The sequence below is a fragment of the Echeneis naucrates genome, chromosome 7 (genome assembly GCF_900963305.1).
Source record: "Echeneis naucrates chromosome 7, fEcheNa1.1, whole genome shotgun sequence".
NCBI lineage: Eukaryota > Metazoa > Chordata > Actinopteri > Carangiformes > Echeneidae > Echeneis > Echeneis naucrates.
In genome coordinates, this window is record NC_042517.1 from 18,579,773 (window position 1) to 18,605,559 (window position 25,787).

The 25,787-nt window shown below is 42.0% G+C and overlaps 3 protein-coding genes across 3 annotated transcripts in view; 1 reads left to right on the plus strand and 2 right to left on the minus strand.

Annotated features, from left to right (window-relative positions):
- Positions 1-1,073: 1,073 nt before the first annotated feature.
- On the plus strand, positions 1,074-16,191 carry rbm38 (RNA binding motif protein 38). Its single transcript, XM_029505942.1, has 4 exons — positions 1,074-1,536; positions 2,898-3,021; positions 5,230-5,284; positions 14,690-16,191. Exons 1-4 carry the CDS (start codon positions 1,315-1,317, stop codon positions 15,039-15,041), a joined length of 753 nt encoding a protein of 250 aa, XP_029361802.1. The 5' UTR covers positions 1,074-1,314; the 3' UTR covers positions 15,042-16,191.
- A 2,477-nt stretch (positions 16,192-18,668) lies between these two features.
- On the minus strand, positions 18,669-19,901 carry LOC115045944 (lens fiber major intrinsic protein-like). The gene is made up of 4 exons (XM_029505944.1): positions 19,542-19,901; positions 19,123-19,287; positions 18,942-19,022; positions 18,669-18,854 (listed from the first exon to the last, which is right to left on the minus strand). Exons 1-4 carry the CDS (start codon positions 19,899-19,901, stop codon positions 18,669-18,671), a joined length of 792 nt encoding a protein of 263 aa, XP_029361804.1.
- Positions 19,902-23,189: 3,288 nt separating this feature from the next.
- The window catches only part of LOC115046676 (aquaporin-4), a 3,509-nt gene continuing 911 nt past the window's right edge, over positions 23,190-25,787 (minus strand). The window contains exons 3-6 of the mRNA XM_029507197.1: positions 25,083-25,244; positions 24,803-24,967; positions 24,008-24,088; positions 23,190-23,405 (exon numbers count right to left, since the gene is read on the minus strand). Of these exons, the coding sequence (XP_029363057.1) occupies positions 23,190-23,405; positions 24,008-24,088; positions 24,803-24,967; positions 25,083-25,244 (624 nt within the window). The remainder of the gene's footprint in view (positions 23,406-24,007; positions 24,089-24,802; positions 24,968-25,082; positions 25,245-25,787) is intronic.

A 25,787-nucleotide genomic window follows, 5' to 3' on the forward strand; every position in this document is an offset into this window, starting at 1 on the left:
GCTTTTGCATTTGTCTCTGTTTCGTGTAAATTTCACGCTTTTACGCAGAAAGGGAAGTATTTTGAACGTTGAACTAAAGGGAAATCCAGACTGTTTATCTAACAGCACTGACCACTGGCCTCAGCTGTGTGTACAACTTTGGTTTTCCCATCTCTGAAGAAACTTCCTCCGCTGTTTTCGGAAGGTGGCAATCTATAGTTTTATTTGTGTTCTGTGACTCGAATGCAGATACTGAAATAAAGTGAGCTACACAATGTAAACATGGCATACAGTTCAACTAGCCTGTGTATGTTTGGTTAATATAGCAATATCACATTAAAGAAGCTACTTTAATTTAGATAGATAATATATTGACTTTCTTCATCAGTGATCAGTTAGAAATGTTACCAGCAATCACATCGACCAATTGTATTTTTTCTTGTTCCTGCCCTAAATTCAGAGATCAGCACCTTCTGAACCCCTCAGATAAAACTATTACAGCCCCTAATCCAGCAGGTGCGGTAGTTACAAAAAAAAAAAAAGCCAAAAAATTTTCTCAGCCTTTGAAATTTGGTTTGCCAGTTTTTTTGAGCTGTTTGTATCAATGCTGTCACAGTCTTCCTCCCATCTGCCTGACAGTGGACCTGACAACAGCAATAATAATAATAATAATCCATTCATCTTCTACCCCTTTTCCGTTTCTGGGTCGCGGGGATTAATATTAATAATAGCAGTGATAAATCAATATTATTTCCTCTTTTCGTCAGGCCAACTGTAGATTTCCAATAATCTCACTGTTTCTCCATTTTGCTGGCAGTTAAAAGTATTTCAGCTGCCATGTGGGGGTTTCCTGTGTGTTCAGGGTGGAGCAGGAGGCGGGATGCGCCGATGGACGCACCGCTCGTCTATTGGGCCAGACGCCGAGTGGGCGTCCGAAAGACGCGCCCACCGACGTTAAAAGACTTTAGCTGGTTTTTTTTTTTCCCCCCTTTCTTTTTTTTTTTTTTTTTTTTTTTTGGGGGGGGGGGGGGGGGGGGAGTTGGTTGTTGTTTTTTTTTTTTTTTTTTTTTTTTTTTCCCCGGAACAAGAGACAAGAAGGTCCGAGACACCTGTCAGGAAGGCTGTTAATCGAAAACCTGCATGTGAGGCGTCTGGAGGCTGCGTGTTCCGCCATGGACTCACTCTTATTATTAATATTATCATCATCATCATCATCATTATTATTATTATTATTATTATTATTATAGCAGCCGCTCGGAGCGTAAAGTTATACTGCCGATTTCTTATTTCTCTTTGTGTGAGTCTCTCTCCGTTTGGTTTTTGCCTTCGAGCCGCATGAGTTCACGATTGCTTTTAGGTCAGCTCGTCGGGGTTCCGTTAGAAATAATGCACCCCACCATGGAGAAGGACACAACTTATACCAAGATCTTCGTCGGCGGGTTGCCTTATCACACCAACGACGACTCACTTCGGAAATATTTCGAGACTTTTGGGGAAATCGATGAAGCGGTGGTGATCACGGACAAGCAGACCGGAAAATCCCGAGGATACGGCTTCGTAAGTTCCCCAACTGTTTTCTGAGAGAATGAACGGGCGCATGGAGGGTGAAATATGGGTTTTTAATTAAAGTGTTATCAGCCATTAGAACAAAAAACACACACACTAGATCATGTCTGTTACAGCGAGTAATTAGTAATCTTATCATTCTGGTTAATTACTTTTTTTTTCTTTTTTTTTTTTTTTTGGTAAAGCTCCTTTTCAGTATCACGATCTGATGCAGGGTGTTTCTTTTCTGGGCCTTGGAGGCTGAACAGACTGTCACTTCCAGCAGCAGTTCAGTGTGTCACATGTTTGGAGCATGAGCAGCAGGTTATTTCTAATAGGTGTGTCATCAATTATCTCTGCTGCCTCAAAGTACAAAATGAGACACACACACAGACATTCGTTGTTAGGGGCCACACTGTGCTGCTCTGTGTGCAGCAACGAGCACACATACACAAACACACACGAGTTGGTAATAAGCTGCTGCAGCTGTGGACAGATGTCTCTCTTTCTGCTGTGTGTGTGTTTGAGAGAGAGGGTGGATGTGGGTTGGGGAATTGGGGGCGTTTAGTCTTTGGTCACAGAGGTGTGACTTGTCAGTTGGCTCTGCAAGATAAGGCTGCAGTAGTTTCATTCTGACTTCCGCCCTCGCAGCCCTTCCCCCTCTCTGCTTCGATGGTTTTGGTGTTTTTTGTTTTTTTTTTTGTATGAGTGACTGCGATTTTGAATTTAAAGAGAGAGAGAGAGCCTGATAGGAAGAGAACTGACTTCAAGCTGTCTAAATCATCAGCTGTGTGCGTGTAGCTGTTTACCCATGCTCAGTTTATCCCTTGATTTCAAACTATCCGCTTGCCAGAGCCTGATGCTGTAAAACTAAAGCAAGCGTGGTGGTACTTCCAGAGTCTCATTTATTAGTTGTGTATTTATCTCCAGCCTGTATGTGGCTGGATTTTGTGTCTTAATCTTTTCTTCCCCTTCCCATTGCTATCTGCCCACTCCTCAATTCACTCCCTCAAGGTAGATCACAGTATCTCATCTTCGGCAACTCAGCCATAAAAAAAAAAAAAAAATGCCTCCTACATATCAGCCCACATCTGCCCTCATACTCAGCCAATAATCCACTGGAAGCATTAATACACCCTGATTGCTCATGTAGTGGAGACTGTGTCCTCACACATTGAGCTCAAAGATTGAATAATTTGAGGAGAGACAAAGACAGCAGCTCCCTCTGGGTGACTCTGCACAGCGTCCATTGGTTCATCTGACCTCTCATGTTTGGATCACTACCTTCAAAGTGGAGAGATAAACTTTCACCTGATGCAGTTGTGTAGCCTGAGGAGTCATATGAATCAGAAATGCTGTGACGCTGTCAACAGGTGACCATGGTGGACAAGGGAGCAGCGGAGCGGGCGTGCAAAGATGCAAATCCCATCATCGATGGCAGGAAGGCCAATGTGAACCTGGCGTACCTGGGAGCAAAGCCTCGCAGCTCTCAGACAAGTAAGTGTGTTAGTTCTTTGCTAAACAGATATGTAGATTCGTGCCAGCATGTTTTTTTTTTCTCAGTTGAATAAGAAGAGTACACTTAAGGGATCCGGCTGTGCCTCCTAATATCTGACCTCACCACACTGTTATCGTTTTCATTTCCAAGCCCAATGATGCCTTCTGACGACACATATCTTTAAAAAAAAAAAACAGGTATAGCAAGTACTCTTTCACGTTAGGCAAAGGCTCAGGAATCCCTTAACACATCTTAGCTATTTAGCAAATCTTAGTCCAGCAGTAAATATTGTTTGTGTCGTGGGATTATTTTCAGATGCGAAACTGGTCTCTTAGTCTCCACAGGAGGACGTATGTAGGCTGCACTAAAAACAAATTATGGTGCCCATGTTCATTTTAATGAGGGAACATTTCACCCAGGGCAACTGTGTAACTCATGCTGTTGTCTTTTGTCAGAATGGAGGTCTAAGGCGTTGCAGCTCTTGGCTACACAGACATCACCATTACAGCAGCTACAACACCTTACTGCTGCTGTTGGCCATTAAAATTATTTCCTTTTGATTCGAGATATATTCATATCCCTTGTAATGAATAAATTAAGGTGTTTTGAGTAATACAAACATCTTGCAAGCTCACACGTGGGCGACAGACATGTTGGTTCTTTTGTTGGCGGAAATTGTCACATCTTGCAGATCAGTTGCACTGAATATTTACTTAAAGTGATGGTACTGTATCAGATGGTGATGAATTTGAGAGATTGTCTTTGATGACGTTCTACTGTTTTTATCACGGTTGAAGAGTTAACGCCACAGCTGCAGCTAAAGTAAAGATTGATGGCGCAAAAGACGGGGGCATGAACATGCAACAGTGGTCCCTAGCAGTGATGTCAAAACCAAACAGTGGTTCAAACTGCCAAAAAGCAATGCGAGAATGAGCAATCAAGTCCAACCTACATATAGACACAAAATAATCCAAATATTGTTCCAGTTACTCATACAGAGATATGAGTAATCAGAGATCAAGACCAGCAACAGACACAAACTTGGGCACTAATTTGAATGAAATTAGCAAAACAAATGTAGCTTTTGTAAAAATAAATAACAACAGTAGTTAAATGATTAACTGATAGTTCCCTTCAAGTTTTAAGTCTGTCCTTGGAATCTGTGGCAGGAAGGTAGGAAATCAACGTAGAAACGAATAAATGAATGTACAAATTTCACTTTGGTGGGATAAAACATGCAAAACCACTGGCGTGCTTATCACCCAGAGAACTGTCTCTGCTCATTCCCACCACATACATTCACCCTCTTTGTGCTTGAGTTAATGCATGGCTTTCATGCTGCAGGGCTTATTCAGTGTACAAGCAGTGTACATACTTTTGTGCTTCCCTCCAACATTTCAGTGCACACCAGACCTTTACAATAGCTCTCCCTTTGCTGGTTCACTTAAAGCTCACCAGCTGAAACACTGCCACATTTAGGTGTGATTGACAAACAGCGGCGCCAACGACTGACTGTGTCCTTTTTCCTGGACCAGCACTGCGATGCAACTCCCCAAGCATGCAGCTGATGGGACATGGCAGCGCTTGGTATTTTGTTATTGTGTTTGAGAGAAGCGAGAGAATAGGAGAGGGAGAGGACAAGAGGAGCAAGAGGGGATGGGACTGTCAAGGGCGAGAAATAACTCAGCGCCTGTCCCCTCTTTGTCCTGTTAAAGAGGAAAAACAAGTGCTCTTGGATATATATTTGAATAAAAGAGGAGAATTGGTGAAGTCATGGCAGTACAGCTGGAGGAATGTAGAAATAAAGTCAGAGCAGAGGGAAAGAGGAGGAGGAGGAGGAGGAGGGAGGAGGAGGAGAAGTTGGTCCTTTCTTACTCAGCCTCAGCTGATTTTTGGCGAACTCTGGAGACAGCAAGGTCACAGATGTTTGTGAGCAAGAGCGCATCATTATTTGTGTGAATGTTCCATACGTGTGAATGTGAATGCTGAGGGAATAGCTGTCCGGTTCTGATACCCTGGCATACATGCTAACATCTGAGACAGGCAGAGACAGAGAATCAGCTCTGCCCTCTCTCTCGGTGTGTGTACTGCCGATAGCTAAAATATCTCAACTCTCTTTCCCTCCCTCTCTCTCTCTCTCTCTCTCTCTCTCTCTCTCTCTCTCTCTCTCTGTCGCTCTCTCGCTCTCTCTCTGTCTTTGTCTGCAGGTCTCTCTGTCGGAGTTCAGCAAGTCCATCCTACATGGGCTCAGAGGCAATATGGGTAAGAGGAAGGAGAATCAATACCTTTATTTCCACCTCTCTCCCTCACCTGCCGTGTCCTCCTCAACACAATACATTTCACTCCTCTGTCCTTGACATTTGTGAGCTCTCATTTAATCCACTTGAGTTGTGGTGATTTGGTGCCACTCTACAGTGAGAGAAAGAAAAAGCACTTGTGGTCATAAGCAGGAATCACACTTTTTTTTTTTTTTTTATCTTTGCCTGTACATGTCTTTCTGGTCTGTTAAACACAAGAAAAGCTGAATTCTGTAGTTTCACTTACACATCAGAGACAATGTAGAGTTGGGTTATGATGTGAATATGTCAGCCGAGTTTTTCGTCCTGTTTAGTATCTGTGAGTGTATCAAGACAAAATGAGTTCAGGTGTCACAGTCTGAGCTGTACGCCAAAGTGCAGCTCCTCCAAAGTGGCTCCAGTGATACACAACCACATGGAAAACACCAGAACTGTGACTGCAGCTTTAGTTTTTCTGGCAATGGCCATCGAGAATGCTGATGTTGAAGGTAATGTGAAGGGGGGGGCAAACATCTAGTGAAGCCAACTCCACTGCAAACCCTTTGGTCGCTGTGATCACAGCTCTCTCTGTTAAAGCGCTACAGAGCAAAAACATAAACTAGTGCTCAGCTGCAGTCTCTCCCACTCAACAATGAGAGAAGGCAAAGAAGAGGTCACATAGATTTGAGTTGAGTTAGTGTGTACTTCGCCTACCGCCTCTCTATGAAATGTCATATAATGTGATGAAGGAGTGAGAACAGTTTCCATGGGGAATTATAATTACAGTGCCACACAGCCTGATGCCTCATGTACATTATTAGCCTGTGTTTGTTCCTCTTGTGTGTTTGCATGCACTTGAGTCACAGAGGTAATCTATTCTTATTCTCGAATTAACCAGCAATGTGATGTGTAATGGTAAAATAGTTAGAGCTGCAATGACAATCAATATTTTTGAATTCTTTTCAGGGAAAATAATTATTAGTAGACCAAATAACATATCTTGCTTTGGCAGGTATTTCGGCTGGATCAGTCGAAGATATTCAACCTCTCCTCAGAAAATGACATTCTGTTTGTATCAGTATTTCAGTATAAGATGATATTCCCAGTGTTAGAGGTTTTTGTGTACAGAACCAACTCGTAATAAACCTGAAAGCAGAATGGCGGCAGTGATGGAAGCTTGTGGTGAACTTGACCGACATAGAAGCTCAATGCTATCCACTCGGGAAGGGCATCCGCCTCCTCCTCCAGTCTCACAGTCTGTGAACTGAGAGCGTGTGAACACTAAAGGAAACCTCTTTGACTCAGTCCCTAAGTCCCTAAGACATGGACGGTGATTCATTCTTAGCGCTGCCACAGACAGTAAAGAGACTGCAGGTCAAATCCTGTAACTCCTTGTTGTCTAAGTTTAGCATGGCCGGCTCCTCTAACAGCACTTACTCAGGCTTGACTCAGACATTTGGTGCATCACTGTTGCTTCAGAGATCCTAGACATGGATAATGTCACCTAGAGTCACAGTTATCTGTTGAGTGTATGTACCTTTCGTTTTGTGGAAAAGAGGGATCAGTTTCTTTGATTAAGACACATGTAACTTCTTTCTTTTCAAGGTATTTTGAGAAACGGTTGGAAAAGATTACTTTGAACTGACTTGCTATGGGACAACAATTTCTGATCCTGGGGCTACAGGAAAGTCCATTAAAGACCTCAACTGTTCTGAGTGCTATTAATATTGCAGTCCTCAATTTCTGAATGAGTGATGAGGGAATTTAGGCTGACCCAGATGAGTCCATGAATGAGTGATGATGGACTTGATTGAAAGCCTAGTGAGGGCAGACGTTCAAGGAAGAGGGAGTCGCTCTTTTGCATATATTTAATCTCTGCTTCCAGGGGGAATCGCAGCTCTGTCACCTGGCAGACTGAAGCCTGAATGGCAAATGCACACATTCTGACTCTTTGTTTTCTGGTGAAGCAACACCCACACAATCAAGCTTTAAGACGTGTGTAACAGTTGGCTTTTTTAAAGATCTTCCCAAGATGATTTTTGTAATACATTGTAAAATTAGCACATTTCCAATCAGTTAATTGAGAAAATAGTCCAGTTTTAATGTTCTGTTCTGTTTAAAGTTCTTCACTGTTCCCAAGCTGCTGATTTTTTTTACACTAAGGCACACAATAAGTGATTTAATCAGTGTTACTGCTTTATTACAGATCAGTAATCTTTATTTCATAAACCTTTTCAGCAGAAAACCAGCCTGATGATGTAAACCTGGTTTGGTTTGGTTGACATGGCATGCTCGGAGAAAAAAGCCTTGTGTTGAAGAAGAAGTGATACTAACAACTGTAACCTCAAGAGATCTCAGCACAGCTGCAGGAGGTGTTATACTCTTGAGTGAATGGCACATTCACATCCACACAACAGGAAATGCAAACTGCTATTATCGGCACCATTGCTGTTTGTCTCCTCACCTGCACATAAAATGAATACACAGCAAATCAAGCCTTGTGGTTTGTCAGTGTCACTGTCAATCTTGTAAATATAGATCTCACTGCTGTTGAGATTTTATTTGGTGCTTTATAAAGCGCTTTGCAACAGTTGTTTTGAAAAGGGCTCTATAAATTTTTGTTGTTATTATTATTATTATTATCATTATTTATTACAAAAGCGCCAAAGTTGCTCTTCGTCCAACACATGACAACAAGCTGGGAAGTGGAGATATGAGTTGATGCTGACTGTTAAAAGAGCTGGGAAGTTGAACTCAACAAAACTGCACCTTTAACCAGCACGGGAGCATAGTGGCTAACGCTGTTGCTCCACAACAAGAAGGTCGAGGGTTCGGTTTCTGGGCCCGGAGACGTTCTGTGCAAAGTTTGCATGTTCTCTCCGTGCTTGTGTGGGTTTCTTCTGGGTAATCCAGAGGAACATGTTTAGGTCAACAGGTGACTCTAAATTGTCCGCGGTTGTTGGCCCTGCGATTGACCGGTCCAGAGTGTACCCCACCCTCACCAACTGTGAGTCGGGATTGGCTCCAGCGCCTGAGGAAGAAACAGTTTAACTGTCTGTCGTCCAAAGAAAGACATCATTTTAAAAAATGACTGTAATAGAAGGCATTTGCTCTTATGTCACAGTACATCTGTTCAAAATCCAAAATTAAGTCATGGCTACAGATGAGAGAATTATCCCAACTAATCAAACAGCACCTCTAAAACTTAGCAATTAAAACATTCTATCTCTTTTTAGCTGAATCTGTTTGTGTTGAAGAAGGCATTTTAAACAAGACATTTTGAGTTCAATAGTGAGCCAAACCAACTATGTCATCAATCTTATCTCACAGTGAAGCTTTTTCTATCCTGCTGTCGAGCTCACAAAAGAAGAATGGAAATGTTTACGAAAATATCGAACAATTTTTTTTAACCTAAAATTTCTGTCACCTCTGCTCTCGCCATGGCGGGGGTCCCGGGAGGCTTCAGGGTCTGACAGTCACACATGGCGCTGCCTCGACACTCAGGCAGTAAACAGTTAATAAAAAAGGCAAACTCAAACAAAGCACAGCTCAGCCTGCTGCTCTTGCGTATTTGCTCTAAGTTTTAAGATGACAGAGGACTCGTTGATGCCAAATGTAGCTCTGAGAGACAGCAGAGTTGGGAGAGGGAGGAAAGAGAGATGTTAGGGTGGGTGTTTGGGGGAGAAGGGGGGGTTGTCATTGTCGGGAGGGGGGAGGCATCTGTCGCCCATGGCTGCCTGCTGTCTGGTCTGCCTTTAGCACCCAATGTGGTTGCTTGGCAGAAGTGAGTTCTGTTTTTTGTTTTTTTTTTCTCTGTAATGTTCTGGTTTTGTTTTTTTGGTTTCTTTTTTTTTTTTTTGCAAGACAGAAAGCGAAGGAGAAGATGGATTTGTGGTGAGACTGTTGGGGTGGAGGGTTGGCGACAAGGGTAGTACTTCCTGTTGAAACAAACAGTGGAACAGAGAGGAAGGCGGTAGGGGTTTGGGGTGGGGGCACAGATGAACAGCCCACCTGTGGCCTTGTGTAGCTGCTGAGGGCTTCAGTGGAGTCTTGGGGTCGCTCATAGATGTGACGCTGGAGCTTGATTTTTGTGCGCAAAATGCATTTATGATGGAGCAAAACATCGGTGTTTCATTAAATCGGCCTGTCTGGGTGCCGACATGTTGATACGTTGACATTCTTAACAGTTTTCACTCAACAGTACGTCCCCTGTTTTCTCACTCTCCCTGTTTCCTCTTTGTCTGAATTGTTCTTCTCTTTTCTCCTTTCTCTCAGCCTGCACTTATTTCTCTGTCTGTTGGTGTTGGGGGATTTAGGTAGATGGTGAACCCTCAGGTGTCTTACCGAGGGACCCAATTAGGAGAAGCACTTCTGTCACATGAAGAGCTAATTTGAAAAAAAAAAAAAAAAAAATTAAAAAAAATTAACTACTAACTACCATGTTAGTAGTAGTTCAAAGCCCTGAAATTTCCCATTTTGTTCAGCTGTCTGCTGAAAGATGACACATTTTGATCAGTTTTTCTTTTTTTCAGCACAAAATGCTGCTCCTCTATTCTTTTCTGCTGCATTATGGAGCCATCGCCGACAACATACCTAACAATATATAATAATAGATCAGCTCCAACTTTTAACCGGTGGTGACTTCAGAAGTGTTTCAACTGCCAGTGACGCAAAAAGAGGAAAACCAGCTTCAGACTGATTTTGCTCAACAATATTTGCTCTTTCTCTGGTTTGGAACACACCGACATGATTTAATTGCATGTATGAAGAAAACTTGCCACAGTGGCATTAATTGCCATTCAAGTCATTTTTCAAGCAGAAATGCCAAACATCACCTGGTTCCTCTCACTGCAGAGGATTTACTGTGTTGTTGTTTTTTTTTCCTTTTCGGAACTGACTGTTTCTGCTATGGCTCGATTATGTCAGATTGCAGCATCGTTCGGTGTTTGAATTCAGGCTGAAACTCAAATAGTTTTTATCCCCCATAATTAACTTGGGTTTATAAAATAACAGACAATATTCATTCCCCTTCAATGTTTTCATTTACTGTTCTCTTGCAGCCTGATTCTTCCCTCTTAAATCTACAGTTTTCAATGTAAATGTTTTGTTTTTTGTTTTATCTTTTTTTTTTTTTTTTTTTTTTAAGATGAATCTTCCAGATGTTTCTGTGTGTTAATTAGAGTCCACCTGTGATAAATTCAACTAACTGGATATTATTCAGAAATCTATCTCTATAAGGTCTCACTACTGACAATGTGTATCAGAGCAAAAACCTGGTAATTAGGAAGGAAAAGAGACAGTACTATCTGTGAGGAAAGCCACAAATATTTAGCAATTTTATAGATTTTTTTCATTTAATTTGTGTGAAGCCATTGGCTCCTCCCAAAAGTAATTAACACGATCTAAAATCTAATATATTTCTGGCTTATAAAACAGCAAGAACTAGTCAGAAATTGGCTGAAAATGGGGTAGTGTGGATGGTTAAGGTAAACAATCCAAAAAAATGTTATTTCATAAAAATTCAGTTTATCATAGCAAATGCAAACAGACATTCATCTGATAAAGTATTTATTCAAAAGCAGAAAATATGAAGAAGTAATTTTCTTCTTCTTCTTCTTCTTCTTCTTATTATTATTATTATTATTATTATTATTATTATTACTACACACTGTTAATAAGTGTTAATTTGCTAGACTTGCACAATCAGTACAAGCAATTGAAAACAACAAGAAAATTTCTGGACTTTCACTACTGTGACAACATCCAGTCAGAATTTTGCTCGTGCAGTCTTATTTGCATTAATCAAATGTAAGTGCAGAGCTTGCATGCTGTCAGAGAAAAACAGTGTGTCCAGCGCTGATGTTGGCCTTTCTGTCGCTCCCCCGCCCTCAAGCTATGTGTGTGTGTCTTCATGGAGGGAGGGCGGGGGGTCATCTGTGTGCATCTCCGTGAGTGTGTGTTTGGATCTTTGACTGACTCACCCACGTCACATCCCTCATCTGAACTATTAAAAGCACGACTTTCCTGAGGCATGAAGGATATGATGGCTGACCCTTCCCTTCTCAGCAGCTCTCCCTTCTCTCGTCCCTCCTGCTCATTCCTCGCTGAAGGAGCCCTGACCTTCCCCCTCGGAGAGAAAAAAAAAAAAAATAGCGGCTGTTGATTTATCATTAGTCTTTTTACTAAGCACATCCTTGTACTTTTATCCTGCTGCCAGGTTCTGCGGAAGGACAGTGAGGGGGAGTGCAGCAGAGGAAGCTGGCTTTTGAGGGAGTAAACCCTGAGAGAGGGGAGTCAGTGGAGGTTATTCTGCTCTCATGGGTCTGTTAGTGAGTGTACACCCATGCAGCTGTGCCAATTAGTACTGCCATGCCCCCACACCACACACACAGCACTCTAACACACATGCACACACTTATCCACATCCTCTTCTAAGATGCTTAACTGACAACACACAACCTGTTAACTGTGTGTTTGTCTTGTGCTCGTCTTATTCAGGCTTGCTTCTATAGGCATCTGTGGTCAGTAATATATAATGTGTGTGTTTGACAGCCAGTGATGATGCCAGGCACAGGGAGGAGAGAGGCTGAGGTGCAGCTCCCTCTTCCACAATGCCACTGTCACATTGGATCAGTCAAACTGGGGCAGCAGGCAGGCAGCAGCACATGGCCGTGGGAATGACACTGCACTTCTGACTAACAGAGGGAGCAAGGAGAAGAAAGGATTGAGGGGGGGTGCCTGGCTTTGTTTTTAGGTTTATGTAGTTCTGTGTCATCAACCTGCAGATTTTATCATTGTCAGGGTGCTACCTTATTTTTTCAATCAGTAAATGGGGTCAGGCATGATATGTGGCGACGTCGATATCATTTTGAAACTTTTGCTTTATCTACATCTGCCATTCACACACACAGGTGTTGCTGGCTCATTTCAGTTTTAAAACTTTGTGGCCTTTGTGGCAGAAAATGAAGGAAATGGTAACAACGTGTCCCTCTCACTTGTTTTCAGGCATGTTGATTATTTCTATCCTAAAATGCTTAGATGGAGACTGTGTGATATTCTTTTAATTGAACTTAAAATCATTGGGGTTTCCCTCGTTTCCAATGATGTCGATATAAATGAAAATGAAAATGCACACAAGGACAAAAGAGGGTAATTCTATGTATGAATAAGGTGAAGTGGTTTGAATAATTATATTGTGTAGTATCATTTTTTTGATAAAATACTGGTTGATATATTAAGGAGGGCAGGAGGTCTGTTCCAAAGTTTCAGCTTGTCTTTCTTGAGGTCATTTAGGAGCCAATGGTGGGATCGCAGTCAAGCCTTTTTCAGTTTTAGTTTCTCTAAATGATTGTCACCAAAAATTTCTTCCTCAATCTGTTGATATTTCCTGGAGCCCACTATTCTCCACTGTCTTGCCTTGTTTCCTCCCCAGCTACAACACAACCTCAAAGCAAAGCATAATTCAACCCCAAAGCTTAACAGCTGGCAGAGGTAGGCTCACTAAACACCAACTTTCTATTGTTTTAAATTTCAAAATCAAAAGTATCAGGACATTAATACTTCTCTTCTGTGATGTCATTTTGCTGCAGAGTTGAAATTTCACCTTTTTTTTTTTTTTTTTTGCTCCAAAAAACAAAATATCTGCATAAACCCTTTTGCTCGACTCTATGCAGCATTTTCCTTCATTTAGGGAAAAATTTTGTTTTTTTGCGGTTTCTAGACCAGAGTTGCAGAAGAAGATTGTCAGCACTGTGTTGTTTGTCTGTAAACATTAAGCCACAACCAGCAGCTATTTCACCAAACTGTCATGTTAGTCAATTAGAAAATTAACAGGATTATATGAGACCTGCTGGTTTGCACACGCGGTAAACAGTAACACATTCAAAGTAGAGTTAAGGTTAAAGCAGTTAAAGCTGTGGCAGATGTACACACTGGTGTGTGCGCCTGTGTGTGTTGTGTATACAGCAGAGTGTGTGTGAATGGGCCCTGGTCCAGTGTTTGTTGTCTAAGCACACCTGATCCCTGGCCTGGCTCTGTTTAGGGGTAAGCAGCATCAGCAGCAGGCCGCCACTCGGAGTTCTGTTCATCTGTTCAGACTCGGTGGCAAGGTTAGTGTCAGGGTAATGGCTTTGACCGTGGGAGCTGATCATGGGACTCCAAGTGTTAAATACTGCCATGTTCTGTTGTTTTTACTTAAGCACAGCAGAGTAACCCAATTCCACTGATATGATCACTGTTGCTGTTGCCAGATGTAACGGAGGCAGTTCAGGTTAAGTGAGCAGCTTCAGGCAAGGACATGAGTAAACACAGGAGGACAGTGGAGGGCTTTTTCCCCTCGTTAAAGCTCAGCGTACCAACAACCTCATATTTTACATCTGTTGTGTCATGTGTGTGGGTGTGTTAACAGTCACCCCATTCAGCAACCACGTTTTTATTTAAAGACTGCAACCAATTATGGTGAAAAGTAATTTATATATATAATAATTGTATTTATTTATTTATTTTATTTTATTTTTTGTATTGTGTTGACTTTTCATGTGGAACAAAGTGTTACTTTTATAAAATTTCTCAGGCTGTGTGCTAATTAAACTTAAACACAAGGGAGGAAGTCTATTTTAAGGCAACACTGCTGCTAATTGCTCCTAAAAGAGAACTCAGGTTTTTAAAGGGTGAGATCTAAAGAAAGGGGACAAAACTGTTGTCCATTTTCGTGTGCTAAAACTTCATCGTGTGTCTTTGGTTACCACTGTTTTCGAAATGGCAACTCATAATCCGATCACAACTCACCCAGACACTTGAACGTGTAAATCAGATTTGCCAACAGATAGTCAGAAGTGGAAATTAATTAGGTCATTTTTGTGCCTGCTCTGCCTCTACATCTATATATTCTGCATGTAATGTTTTCATCTACAATTAATCTGTTGATCCATTTCATGATTGGGATGAGAAAGATAAGTAATAACCATTAATGTTAAATGCTTAGTAGAGCTTCAACAATTGGTTGATTATTAAGTATACAAAGAATTGTAAATATTTCATTAATCCTTTTAGGGATTAGATCACTCTCTAGGTAAAGATATTCAACGTCTGTGCTCTCATGTTATCAAATGTAGGAAAAAGGTTTATCCTTTTTGTTGTTCAACATCACAAAAAGTTTATCTATTGGACTGTGACCCAAAAAAAAAAAAAAAAAGATATTTCACTTGCGATGGGCATTATTCATTATTTTGGTGTGTATTTATTAACTGGTGTGTTCCAGTTCTACAATTACTCAGGAAAATAATTGGCAGATTTATTTTTGCATTAATGCAATCCTATTATTTGCACCTCTTGTTTTTAATCAGTTCATTTTGCCCGGTCCTAACCCTGTTTCCTCTGTGTGCATGTGAAGGCTCACCCAGCAGTACGTCTACCCCCAGGCGTTCCTTCATCCTGGCCTGGTGCTGCAGACCCCGCTCAGTCCCACAGCATCACCGCTCGCCACTCCTTACCTGGACTACAGCTCCGCCTACAGCCACTACGCCCCAACAGGACTGGAGCAGTACCCCTACGCCCCCTCACCGTCCCCATCCGCTGGCTACCTCAGTTACAGTTTCTCCCCCGGCACCCCAGCACCCACTCTCACAGCACCCCCGACCCCTCCAGCTGCCATTCATCCTCCTCTGGCTGCTCTCGCCGCTGTGTCTGCCGCTCCACAGGCCTTCCTCCACTACCCTCTGCACCAGCCTGACCGAATGCAGTGACCCGCTCTGAGCGGAGCTGGAGCTGCTGACATGACCATTGCTGTGGCATCATCATGATGAGACTGGATAACCATGAAGAGGGTGTGATTTAATCAAAGGGCTTTTAGAGAGCACTCTCATTCCTGTTTTTCTTTTATATTATTGTTGTAGTAAACGTTTTATTGTTATTTTCATCAGCATACAAATCTGAATGTTTTTCATAAGTGGCCAATGTCAGGGACTGATGTGAGAGTGACTTCTGGACTATCCTCTCCCACAGTCAGCCTCAGTACAGAAGCTAGAGTTAGTTTGACTGCTGGCGAATGCATTGGCAAAGACTATGACAAATATCTGTCTGACGTGATGCTGCAGCTGCAGTTTCTCTGAAGTTACTGAGCTGAACGCTGGATGTAAACCCAGCTGGGAGCCAGTTCCTCTTTCAGAAACACAGGTCCAATTACCTCCTTATCAAGGTTATGTTTCTATGGCCTTAGAGATCTCGTTCTCTCCGTACCTTTTCAGTTTTTAATTTTTATTAGTCTCTCATCTCAAATGAGCAAAATTCTTATTATTCCCATCACTTTGGTCCTTTTGTCAACTGCTGTCAAGTTACAGCATGGTGATAATCAGAGTTCAACAGAATATGCAATTATAACGAAATATAAGCATGAATAAGGTCAACAACACTGGTACATTGTTCTTTTTTTATATTGCTACTGTTCGAGACTTTGTGAACACTCAATAATCATTCTCACACATTCCTCTAGTCACTTGTTCTGATGACCTGAACTTTAGGATTTTTTTTCTATAATTCTTAAATTACATAGCTGTCAATACATATCAAGATGTTGGTGGCAGGAAGTGTATTTGCTGAATGAGTGTGAGTGAGTGTGTTTGGTGTCTGTTTTTGTATGTGTTAGTGACAGATAAATAGGGACATGCAGTATACACTAGTGTAAGGACCAAACTCCTTTTCGAGCCCTTTGCATTGGTCAGAGTTGTTTTTGTTTTGTTTTTTTTTTCCCTGCTGCACAATACAGACAGATACTTTAGTGATAATACTGGAGTCTCTCAGTGTGTAGTAGCCGTAAACCAAACCATGCATCACAGTAAAAACAAATATGCAAAACAAAATAAATATTTCTTAAAAAAAGCAAAACAAAAAAAAAAACAAAACACAGTCATACTACTGTTTTCTGGTGTCACTGAGTTACAGTGAATGTGATTAATAGCCATTAGGTAACTTTGGGTTTAATACAGTGCTCTCTGTTCAGACAGCTGCTTAATGACTACCTGGAGAGTCACATAACAAGTGAGTCATTATTTTTGTCACTAAATGTTTTTGGTTTTTTTTTTTCCGCGGGGGGGGACGCTTTTTCATTTTGTTGTCAAGAGTTGGATTAAAACATTTTTTTGACTGCACAGTAAATTTGAAGTAACATACACAGGCTGCATTGCTTTCCTCCAAACCATAACATTTATGATTTGGCTTTTTTTTTTTTTTTTTTTATTCTTCTCAACAAATTCTATGGAAAGATCAAAACGAACCCTTCTGTTTCTCAACACTCTGACTTCAACTCATCTCATTCATCCCTAAAGACAGATGTTTTTAAAACCATGAAGACACATAATTTCTTAAATCAGGGAGCAATACGCCTGGGATCTTCCTTATTGTGAAACACTGTAGTTTGAAGAAGCCTTTTCTCAAACAGGAGTGAATATTGTATTTGTGCAAGATTATTTTCAGTGGTGAATAGAAATAGATGTCCTTTTTATCAGCATGGTGTATGTGGGGTCTCGGAAAAATAAACCACAATGTCCAGGTTCATCGTAGTGAAGAGATGCATCACTCTGTGCATGGATCTAGTTCAATGGGGTGTTTTATTAGTATATTCTGGACAAGAATGGAGATTTATAGCCGAAAGGAGTAATCCTCATGTATCTGAATGTGGCTACACTGAAAGGTTTTTTTTGTCAGAGATACATTTATTGTTCTTGTTTTCATTGGATTTTTTATGTAAGTGAAACATAGGGTATCACCTGATGTGAGCGGTCTTTCTTTTGTCAGGGATGTAGAGTCAGGCTGTACTTTATCAGCTGTTATGTTCAAAAGCAGAAGACTGTGTCAGATAAATAGCTTATCAAACAGAAGCAACAGTCCTTGGAGGGGTGGACCTTGTCTTCCCCTAACAACCCCTACATAGCTGAAAGTAGTATAACACATGAGATGTTTGAAATGGAGCCTAATTTTAAATGAGTCTCATGGGCTCCTTTCCCCATCTTCTGGCCACAAATGGTCACTGCAGCTCATGTTTTCCCTCCATGTCCACAAACTCAAAGAAGGGCAAAGGTTGAAGGAACAAAAATGACCCAAACCTTCTTTTGGCTTGTTTTTTTTCTTCTTTTTTTATGTTTATCATCATGGAAATTTTTATTGAAATGCCTTGTGCTCCCATTAAGGATTAAATAATAAAAGGAGACTCAATGTAAAGCTTGCACAGCTGATCTGCAGTGAACAGCCCTACTATCAAAGCCGGGGATACAACATTTCCCTTGGATGCGCTAGAGCAGAACAAAAAAGCAGATGGTTTATGTAAAAATGAATATCATAGCAAATACCACAGTGAGGGGAGGAGAAATGATCATGTCTTAAAAATTGTTGACAAAATGAACACAGTTAATGGTACATGACAGGAGAGCGGTAATGAAAATAAAACCAAATAAAAAGTACTGTATCTGCAATCTTGATCACACACATACACACATGCATACACATGCTTGCAAACACACTCCTACATACCGGCAGGCTCACACACATGCGCACGCGCACACTTGCACACACTCTCACACACACATGTACTGCAGAGTTATCCACACACACACACACAAACACAAACCCACAGATAAAATGTAGTGGTTGAAAATAGTGAAACCCTGGTAAAATCTAATGGAATCATACATCCATATCTTGTGTCTGAAGTGCAGAAAACAAAATGAACCTAAAAAAGAAAACAAAAAAACTAGAATGTAGATAAAATCAGATGAATAATGAAAAGCATATCCATCTTCACTGGTCTAACCCAACTTGAAACGACCACAAACCCAGAGTGTTGCCCTCTTTACACTACCCAAACCCCAATCCCCACCCCTCCACTCACCCTCGCCTGCCCGTACACCCACATCCCCGTCTCACCCTCATCTTGCCTTTTGGGTCTCCCCATTTTTTCCATTGTCTGCCTTCACAAACCTCTGTGCTGGATTTCAGGGTTTTAACACTCCTTCTGTCACAGATGGAGGCTTGGCTGGGAGGCGGAAGCAGATGAAGATTAGGTGGAAGCTGGTTCAGTTTCTGGTCACCACTTATCAAATACACAATTTCCAGTTCAGAATAGAAGACTTGAGGGGCGGGTAGAGGAGTCTTGTGTGTTGAGGTTAACGGTTGTGAACCTGTATGTGTCTTGGTTTTTATAGTGGCACTGGGAGAATACATGTTAGTTTAAGATGTGAGTATTTGGGTGAGTCTAGCGAAATTGTGTGTGAGGACATGGGTGGTGGCGGGGAGTGGGGCTGTGGAGGTGGGGTTAGTGTAGCTCAGGGCCTTGTCCCTCATCCCTCAGCCCCAGTTAGAGAAGGGGGGCAGGGGCAGGTTTATAGGGCTTGCGTCTTGAGCTCAATGGGTTCCCCACGGGTGTCCTGCTGGGTCTCGGTCTCGGGGGGTCGGCTGCCCTTCAGTGTGGCAAGGCGCTCAGACAGACCCCTCATACGTGGGAACAGCATGAAATCGTACAGGAGAGCACCCATGGCACCTCCTATCATAGGCCCAACCCAGTACACCTGCAGGCAACAAACATCAGCGTTAACAGTCAGCAATCCACACAGACAGTCAGTCAGTGACCTCTTCGGTGGCCCTTCAGGTCTTACCCAGTGGTTGATGAAATTCCTGAAGAGCACAGCAGGTGCGAAGGACCGTGCGGGGTTCATTCCAGCCCCAGTGTAGTACATCTGAAACACAAAGGACTTGTTACTGCATCGTGTTGTAATACTATTTATACTTATCTGTGTGCATTTTGCAAGAATTTATTAGTGTTTGTCCACGTCTCACCCCCATGAGATGTCCAATGGTGACAGAGAAGCCGATAGAGAGGGCAGCAGATCCCAGGCGTCCATTTCTCCTTTCATCAGTTACGGCGAAGATGCACACAACAAGCTGCAGGGTGAGGAAGACCTCCACAGTGGTGGCCATTCCTAAGCTGATGCCAGGCTGCAGCTGGAATACAGAAAAATATTAAATAGATGTCAAACATTTGTTTAAAGAAGTACAGTAAGTGCAGTATCTCTTTATTATTGTTTAAGTCTTTTGTTTTCCACTAGATGGCCAGCTTGGACCCATTTGTTGAGCTGGACCTGAACTTGTTCCACTATTAAAATCTTCTACCAAAATTAATAAATTGCTGTAAAATAAATGCTATATCACCCCCAAGAGCCTCTACATCTTGTTTTCTGAAAGAAGCATATCCTTACCGTGTTCATTGCCATGTTTCCTCTCATGTTGCCAGGTGTGACCCCGTACAACACAGCGGCCCCAGCTACAGCACCCAGGCACTGGGCAACCATGTAGAAAATGGCGCGGAAGAGAGACATCTGAGAGCCAACAAGGTAGGCAAAGGTGACTGCTGGGTTGATGTGACCGCCACTGATGTGGCCAATGGACTGGATGAGGGTGGCAGCTGCCAGACCAAAGCACAGGGCCACATGAAGGACGTGATGTGGCCCTGTGGTCCAGCGCAGAGCAGCACCCATGCCGAAAAAGACAAAGAACATGGTCCCAAAGAACTCTGCGAAGACTGCCCGCCAAAAATTCATGGACCGGAACTCCCACATGGTGACTGTTTACGTCAGGTTTCCCACCAGATGAAAAAAAAGAAATAAATCAGATGAACCTAAAAAAAGGTAAATGTGTACCTTTTTGGTCCTCGTCAAATACCAAAAATAACAAAAATTGATCCCTTTTTTGTAGTGATCAAACCACTCAGAATCAGTTCAAAGACAAAACAGGATGTCAGAACGTCAACAGATGAATCCACTCAGCAGGTCTTTACCAAGCTGTGAACTGGGTTGTTTAAGTCAACTCAGTTCCGTTCGCTTGCCACCTCTGTCCACCTGTCGCAAAGACATAGGTGTGAGGTAATTTGGGAGCGTGAGTGCAGATCTCAGGTGGGATGAGTTTTCAAGAAGAGGTGGGGTTCAATGCTAAAGGATGTTTCTAAAGTAGAGAAGGGACTAGACAGAGTGTCTGGTGGACCTTTTAGCCTCTCTGACGGAGGGGAGAGGGCCAGACATTGGCTTTATAATACCCCCCCAGGGGCCCCAGGTGACGCCATAATCCCCCCATAGGGCCAAGGGCGGGGGGCGGCGGTACTGGACATCCTAAATCAAACAAACTTAACCCCTCTGTCGCCCCTATAACAAGCTGAGGCCAAAAGAGGGAGTATATCTGAGAAACAGATGAAGCAAGAATGAGTGGAAATCCATGAAAGCGATTTTAATTGGAGGTAAATAGACAAAGACCACAGAAAGGGATCGGTCTCAAATGGGGGGTGGGGGGCAGAGACAGCCACAGAGAAGAGCATTTGGAGCAAAGAGGGGAAAGTTTTTTCTTCAGGGCATATGCCATCTGTCGGCATATCATAACTGTTATAATCAGGGGACTCAAATGCTGATACACAAGAACAGAAAACACATGCATACACAAAGACATGCAGAAAATACACACATACACACACGCTCACACAAAAACACACACACATACACACATGCAGATTATACAGTTGGGGCCCCGGACGGAAGTGCGCAAAGCTAACAGCGCTGAACTGACCCATACACTGAAATGCCTGAGCCTGTGAAACCATTGTCTGTAACAAACATGTGGGCGACGTATGGACGAGAGACGAAAAACACATATTAAACAGAGGCTGCAGCTATCAAACAGTTTCCTTAAATCTTCAATGCTACCAGCTAAAGCTATTACTCAAGTTTGGAGGATATTTTGGAGACAGTTACAACACCATCCACAGCTGATGATGATCAGTTAGCTTTAAGAGAAAAGAATGTTCCTGCTGGCAGGGGTCATTGCTGAAGCCTGGAAGTATGAACATTGACATCAGAGCTCCAACCATTGGGCTCCCTGAAGCATCCTGCTGCACAGCCAAAGCCATGTGGTGCAAACATAAGTGGGTGAAAAAGCAATAAATCTGTCTAATATGGACAAAAAAGAAAAACGATGCAAAGGTGAAAACACTGGAATTTAAAACTCGTAAAAAAAAAAACAAAACAAAACTAAAAACTAAAAACACTGAGCAATGAGCAACAGGTCAACAATAATTTACAAATCACAGCAGGCCATGTGGTGTGCTGTGACAGGAGGTTCTAGGAGGTGCATGGCAGAGGTTAGCAATTTGCGAGAGTGTGTTGCAGGAGGATGTACTATCAAAGCCCTGAATATTCCCTGTGTGTGTCTGGAGCTGGGTAAATGGAGAGGTGCAGTAGCACAGCAGGGATGCAGGTGGGAGGTGGATGGGGAGGGGGAGGGGGGCACTGCGAAGCATCATGCTGACCAGTCGAGAGTCATCACTGTTGAGGGAGGTGAGGGGGCTGGGGGGGGTTGTGATGGGGTGATGAAAGCAGAACGCTGAGCTTGCCCTTTTACTCTCTTTTATACATGTCAGAACACACACAATGCAAAATGCTGGCAGCACTGTGGCAGTTATAGCTATTGTGCATGTTATGTGTATGTGTGTGTGTGTGTGTGTGTGTGTGTTTAAACCATTTATTGTGTGCATATTTGCATGTGCACTGTGCATATAGATTTGAATTATGCTGCCATGCTGGTGACGGTTGCGAACATGGGTTTATTTTAGACAATACTAAACAATACAAAGTACGGTTCATCAAATATTGATGCACAAAAACATATTCTCTCTATGTTTCATCGGTGTTGATGGTACTTGAGCTGAAGCAGAATATTACAAAAACAATGTTCATCTGCATGTCTGAATACAGCAGCACAGTGGGAGAAAACGTTGGAAAAGCTTTTTCCCACTGATGAGTTCCTCTTTCTGTAGGGCCATCACAGAGGTATGAAGTCCATTTGATTGTGAACAGGAGAGCTTGGAGACACAGACATGAGAGAGATGTTGGGCTGATTGAGAGTCTCATTGAACCAGCAGTGTGGGACAAGGACCTCTTTAGCATTTCAAAGCATTCATTAGCACGGGATGCAACTGAAAATTGTGAACATAATGGTGTTTTTCATCAGGATTTCAATGAGTCTTATATATATTCTGATGATGTGCAAATGTGAAATAACAATAAATCTCACACTATCGGCTACACTCACGTAGACTAATGACTGGAAGTGAGGACCTCAGGGGTCTCATTCACCTTCTTTAAAAGGAAATAAAAAGGAAATTTTGCCCATATTCTGAGTAACCTGAGCCTTTAGGACGCACTGGTTGTGTTGCAAAGGAAGGTAAAGGTGTTCGGCCAGATAGAGACAATGAGCTGAAAGTCACAAAGCTCTAGAAAGAGCTCCTGATTCATTGCTACTGTACATTCCTCACATTGTCACTGTCTTTATCCTTTCACTTGCTCGTCGACATTAAGCTTTAAAATATTGATTGTAGTCATGGTAAATGTCACTCATTCGGTCTTTGTATGCAGGAAGCAAACAAATTGAAGAAGTGGAGCTTATGTTCTGCTCTATTTTCTTCTTGTAATACGCTGGCAGTTAGTCTGGCTCTTTCAGTCACACCTCCAAACTCGATTCACTGAGTGGACTTAAATGTGAGATTTGTGTGTAATTGATATAAATAAGTTGTGTTTGTTAATTAAGATTGTATATTTTCAGAGAAATTAATACAGATATGAAGGTAATAATAATTAATAGCAGATAATGCCAAAGGGATGATTTACCTTTCCTTAACACTGTACAATTAATTGCCATCAAAGGCATCAAAGTGAGTTTATGATTTTAGATTTTGCAATCTTTTATAAATGACAATAAATGAGCTGAACACTAACCATCTCCATAAAAATCCCAGCTATATTACAGAACGGGCATGTTTCTTTGTGTGACCCCCCCCCCCCCCCCCCCCCCCCCCCTTCGTTTCCTCAGTTGTTCTCCTGCTTGTTGGCCTGTTTGGCTCTAATGGCATTCTGCGTGACTGTGGACAGTGATGATCCGGTCATACTGGCTGTCTCCACAATCTCAATGTCCCTACAGGTCAGACACGCCACCAGCTTCTGACGAGAGGCGCTGCGTGCAAAGAAGAAATCATGGGAGACTCCAGCCAGCATGGCACCAAGCACTGGTCCGATCCAATAAACCTGCAGCCGAGCAAAAGAAAAGCGCTATACAATGAGACGTGTGTGCACAGAGAAAGGCTGTCAGCTCATAAACATAGTGTAGCTTGATTATAAGCTATAAGAGTTTCACATTTGAGGCAATAAGAAGAACGACTCTTGTGGTATTCAGAGTCTCTAACTCATCATCAGCAAATCATCTGAACAGACCAACACCCACAATAAACTGATATCAAGGCTTGTCTGTGCAGCCAAGCTCAGTGCATTTTATTCCTCTGTGCCTCCATTACCTCCATTGTTGCCCTAAATTGATTCAAACTATATGAATGAACCACGCAGCCTGCCAGGAATTGTGCTGAAACCTTTGGTAAGGCATCGTTTTGTTTGCCAAAATGTTGTCAAGAATTAAAAAAAAGTACCTATAAACACTGGAATGATAATATAAGACACTCTTACCAACGTTTTAAATGGACTAACACATTACCCGTTTGCTTTTCTTATGGAGAAAGAACATAGTGCTATAAAGTTTTATGACGACATGAACTTGAACGTTGACTGAACCCCATTTTAAAGGCTGTTGAATGGTGTTACTGTGGTGCGGAACCAGCTTTTGAATTTTGTCTCACCCAGTGGTTTTCCCAGAAACCGGTGATGATAGCTGGGCCCAGAGAACGAGCAGGATTCATACTTGCACCAGAGAATCGCCCCTAATAGAGAAACAGCACATACAAGAGATTTCTTTTTGAGGCCACGTGTCCACAGAAAATGATGTGTACACTATAGCAATTTGTCTATTATTTATTGTTGCTGCTTTTTTAAAGTTTTCATCGGTATCAGTGCTTTTACCCTTGATCACCGTAGTTGTTTAAGCTCAATCTTTCTTTGGGATAAATAAGGATTTAATTATTAAGATATATAAATATACTGCCCATAATCAGCATGTGTGGCCTCTGAGCTTCAATAAAACTGGTGCCGTCTGGATTACTTACAGTTTCTGGCTTTGATTCATTAAGTGAGAGGTCACAGTTCAGTTCAAGTTCAAATCTTGTTCACTTGTGTTTTAGTTGTCAAACCATGTCACTGTTCATTCACAATACAAATTATTAAACTAGCTGGAATACTTCCCAGCATGATTTGGCTTTGAATTAACACTCTATAGGAGGTCTCGTTTCTTTGCATGTATGTGAGGAGGTCTATGCTTTTTTTTGTGCCTTTTTAATATACATATATCTAAGACGATACCCGTGGTCTTCCCTCTAAACAAAATTAAAGCAACAAGGAAGCTAAATGTTGACAGCAATAATCAACCTACTCACTATCTAACTATAATCTTTGAGCCATCAAGTCAGCAAAATACAAATATAAATAATCAACAACTAAGCAGCTGATTAACGATCACTGAGTGGATTTTTCCATCTTACCCCTATAAACACTCCAGCAGAGTGAGCTAATCCGATGGCTAAGTTTCCTGGTTCTGGGCTCTCCCTCCGTCGCTGTTCATCCACCGAAAAGACCGTGAGGACCATCTGGAAGGTGCACAGAACCTCGATGCCCAGCGCCTGTGCAGCATACAACTCTATAGGAACCTGAGGGACATAAAAGAGGCATGAAGAGCGGGAGAGAGAGGAAGAGGACAAAAATGTAAAAAGACTTAAATAATTAAGAGGTGTTTCGAGACGCAGTGATATTTTGAGAAAGGACCTTGTTGACAAAGTGTTCTGCAGTAGATTTCCGTGGCAGGGCCAGGTAGAGGGCCCCGGCTCCAAGGGAGGCCCCCAGACACTGGGCAGCAATATAAACAAGAGCCCTGAGAACATCGAGCCTCCGAGTGGCCAGCAGAGAAAGAGTCACTGCAGGGTTCACCTGACCAGAGAGCACAAGCTTACAAAACAATCCAATCTACACGAAGAAAAGTTTTTACAGACCATGATCCTCTGTGGCCCTCATCAAAGAGCGATGTGTACCAGCTGTTCCTTGTTATGTTTTAAATGTTTCAGAGTTCATAGTGACACATTCTCTCTAAACTTTTCTGATAGTTTTGAAAACTGTTCACGAAATGATGAAATTATCACATATTCTTCTCATCAAGTGGTGAACATCCAGGAAAACACCAAATAAGGAATACAATTTGTACAGCAGAAGTTTTTTTTTATCTTTATTCCTGCACTGCACTAAACTACCTCACTATATAATTATCTATTAACGTCATATACAATAATAGAATTAATGGCACGCTTCTGTTCAAGGACATAAACTCTAAAAGATATTTTGGATACCTTTGATTGATAAGAACTTTGAATTTTACCTGAGTAGCACTTTAAAATAAGTATTTCAACTTAAGAAAACAGAAAACAGAGTGTTTCCGTTGACAACTGCCTTGTTCCCACCAACAAAGAAAAGACAAAT

Excerpts from the sequence above, each read along its gene's own strand:
- rbm38 (XM_029505942.1), top strand. The coding sequence starts at position 1,315 with ATGAGTTCACGATTGCTTTTAGGTCAGCTCGTCGGGGTTCCGTTAGAA. Across the intron at positions 1,537-2,897 it reads AATCCCGAGGATACGGCTTC|GTGACCATGGTGGACAAGGG; the intron begins GTAAGTTCCCCA and ends CGCTGTCAACAG. Across the intron at positions 3,022-5,229 it reads GCCTCGCAGCTCTCAGACAA|GTCTCTCTGTCGGAGTTCAG; the intron begins GTAAGTGTGTTA and ends CTTTGTCTGCAG.
- LOC115045944 (XM_029505944.1), bottom strand. The coding sequence starts at position 19,901 with ATGTGGGAGTTCCGGTCCATGAATTTTTGGCGGGCAGTCTTCGCAGAG. Across the intron at positions 19,023-19,122 it reads CCATTGGACATCTCATGGGG|ATGTACTACACTGGGGCTGG; the intron begins GTGAGACGTGGA and ends TTTGTGTTTCAG. Across the intron at positions 18,855-18,941 it reads GGAATTTCATCAACCACTGG|GTGTACTGGGTTGGGCCTAT; the intron begins GTAAGACCTGAA and ends TGTTGCCTGCAG.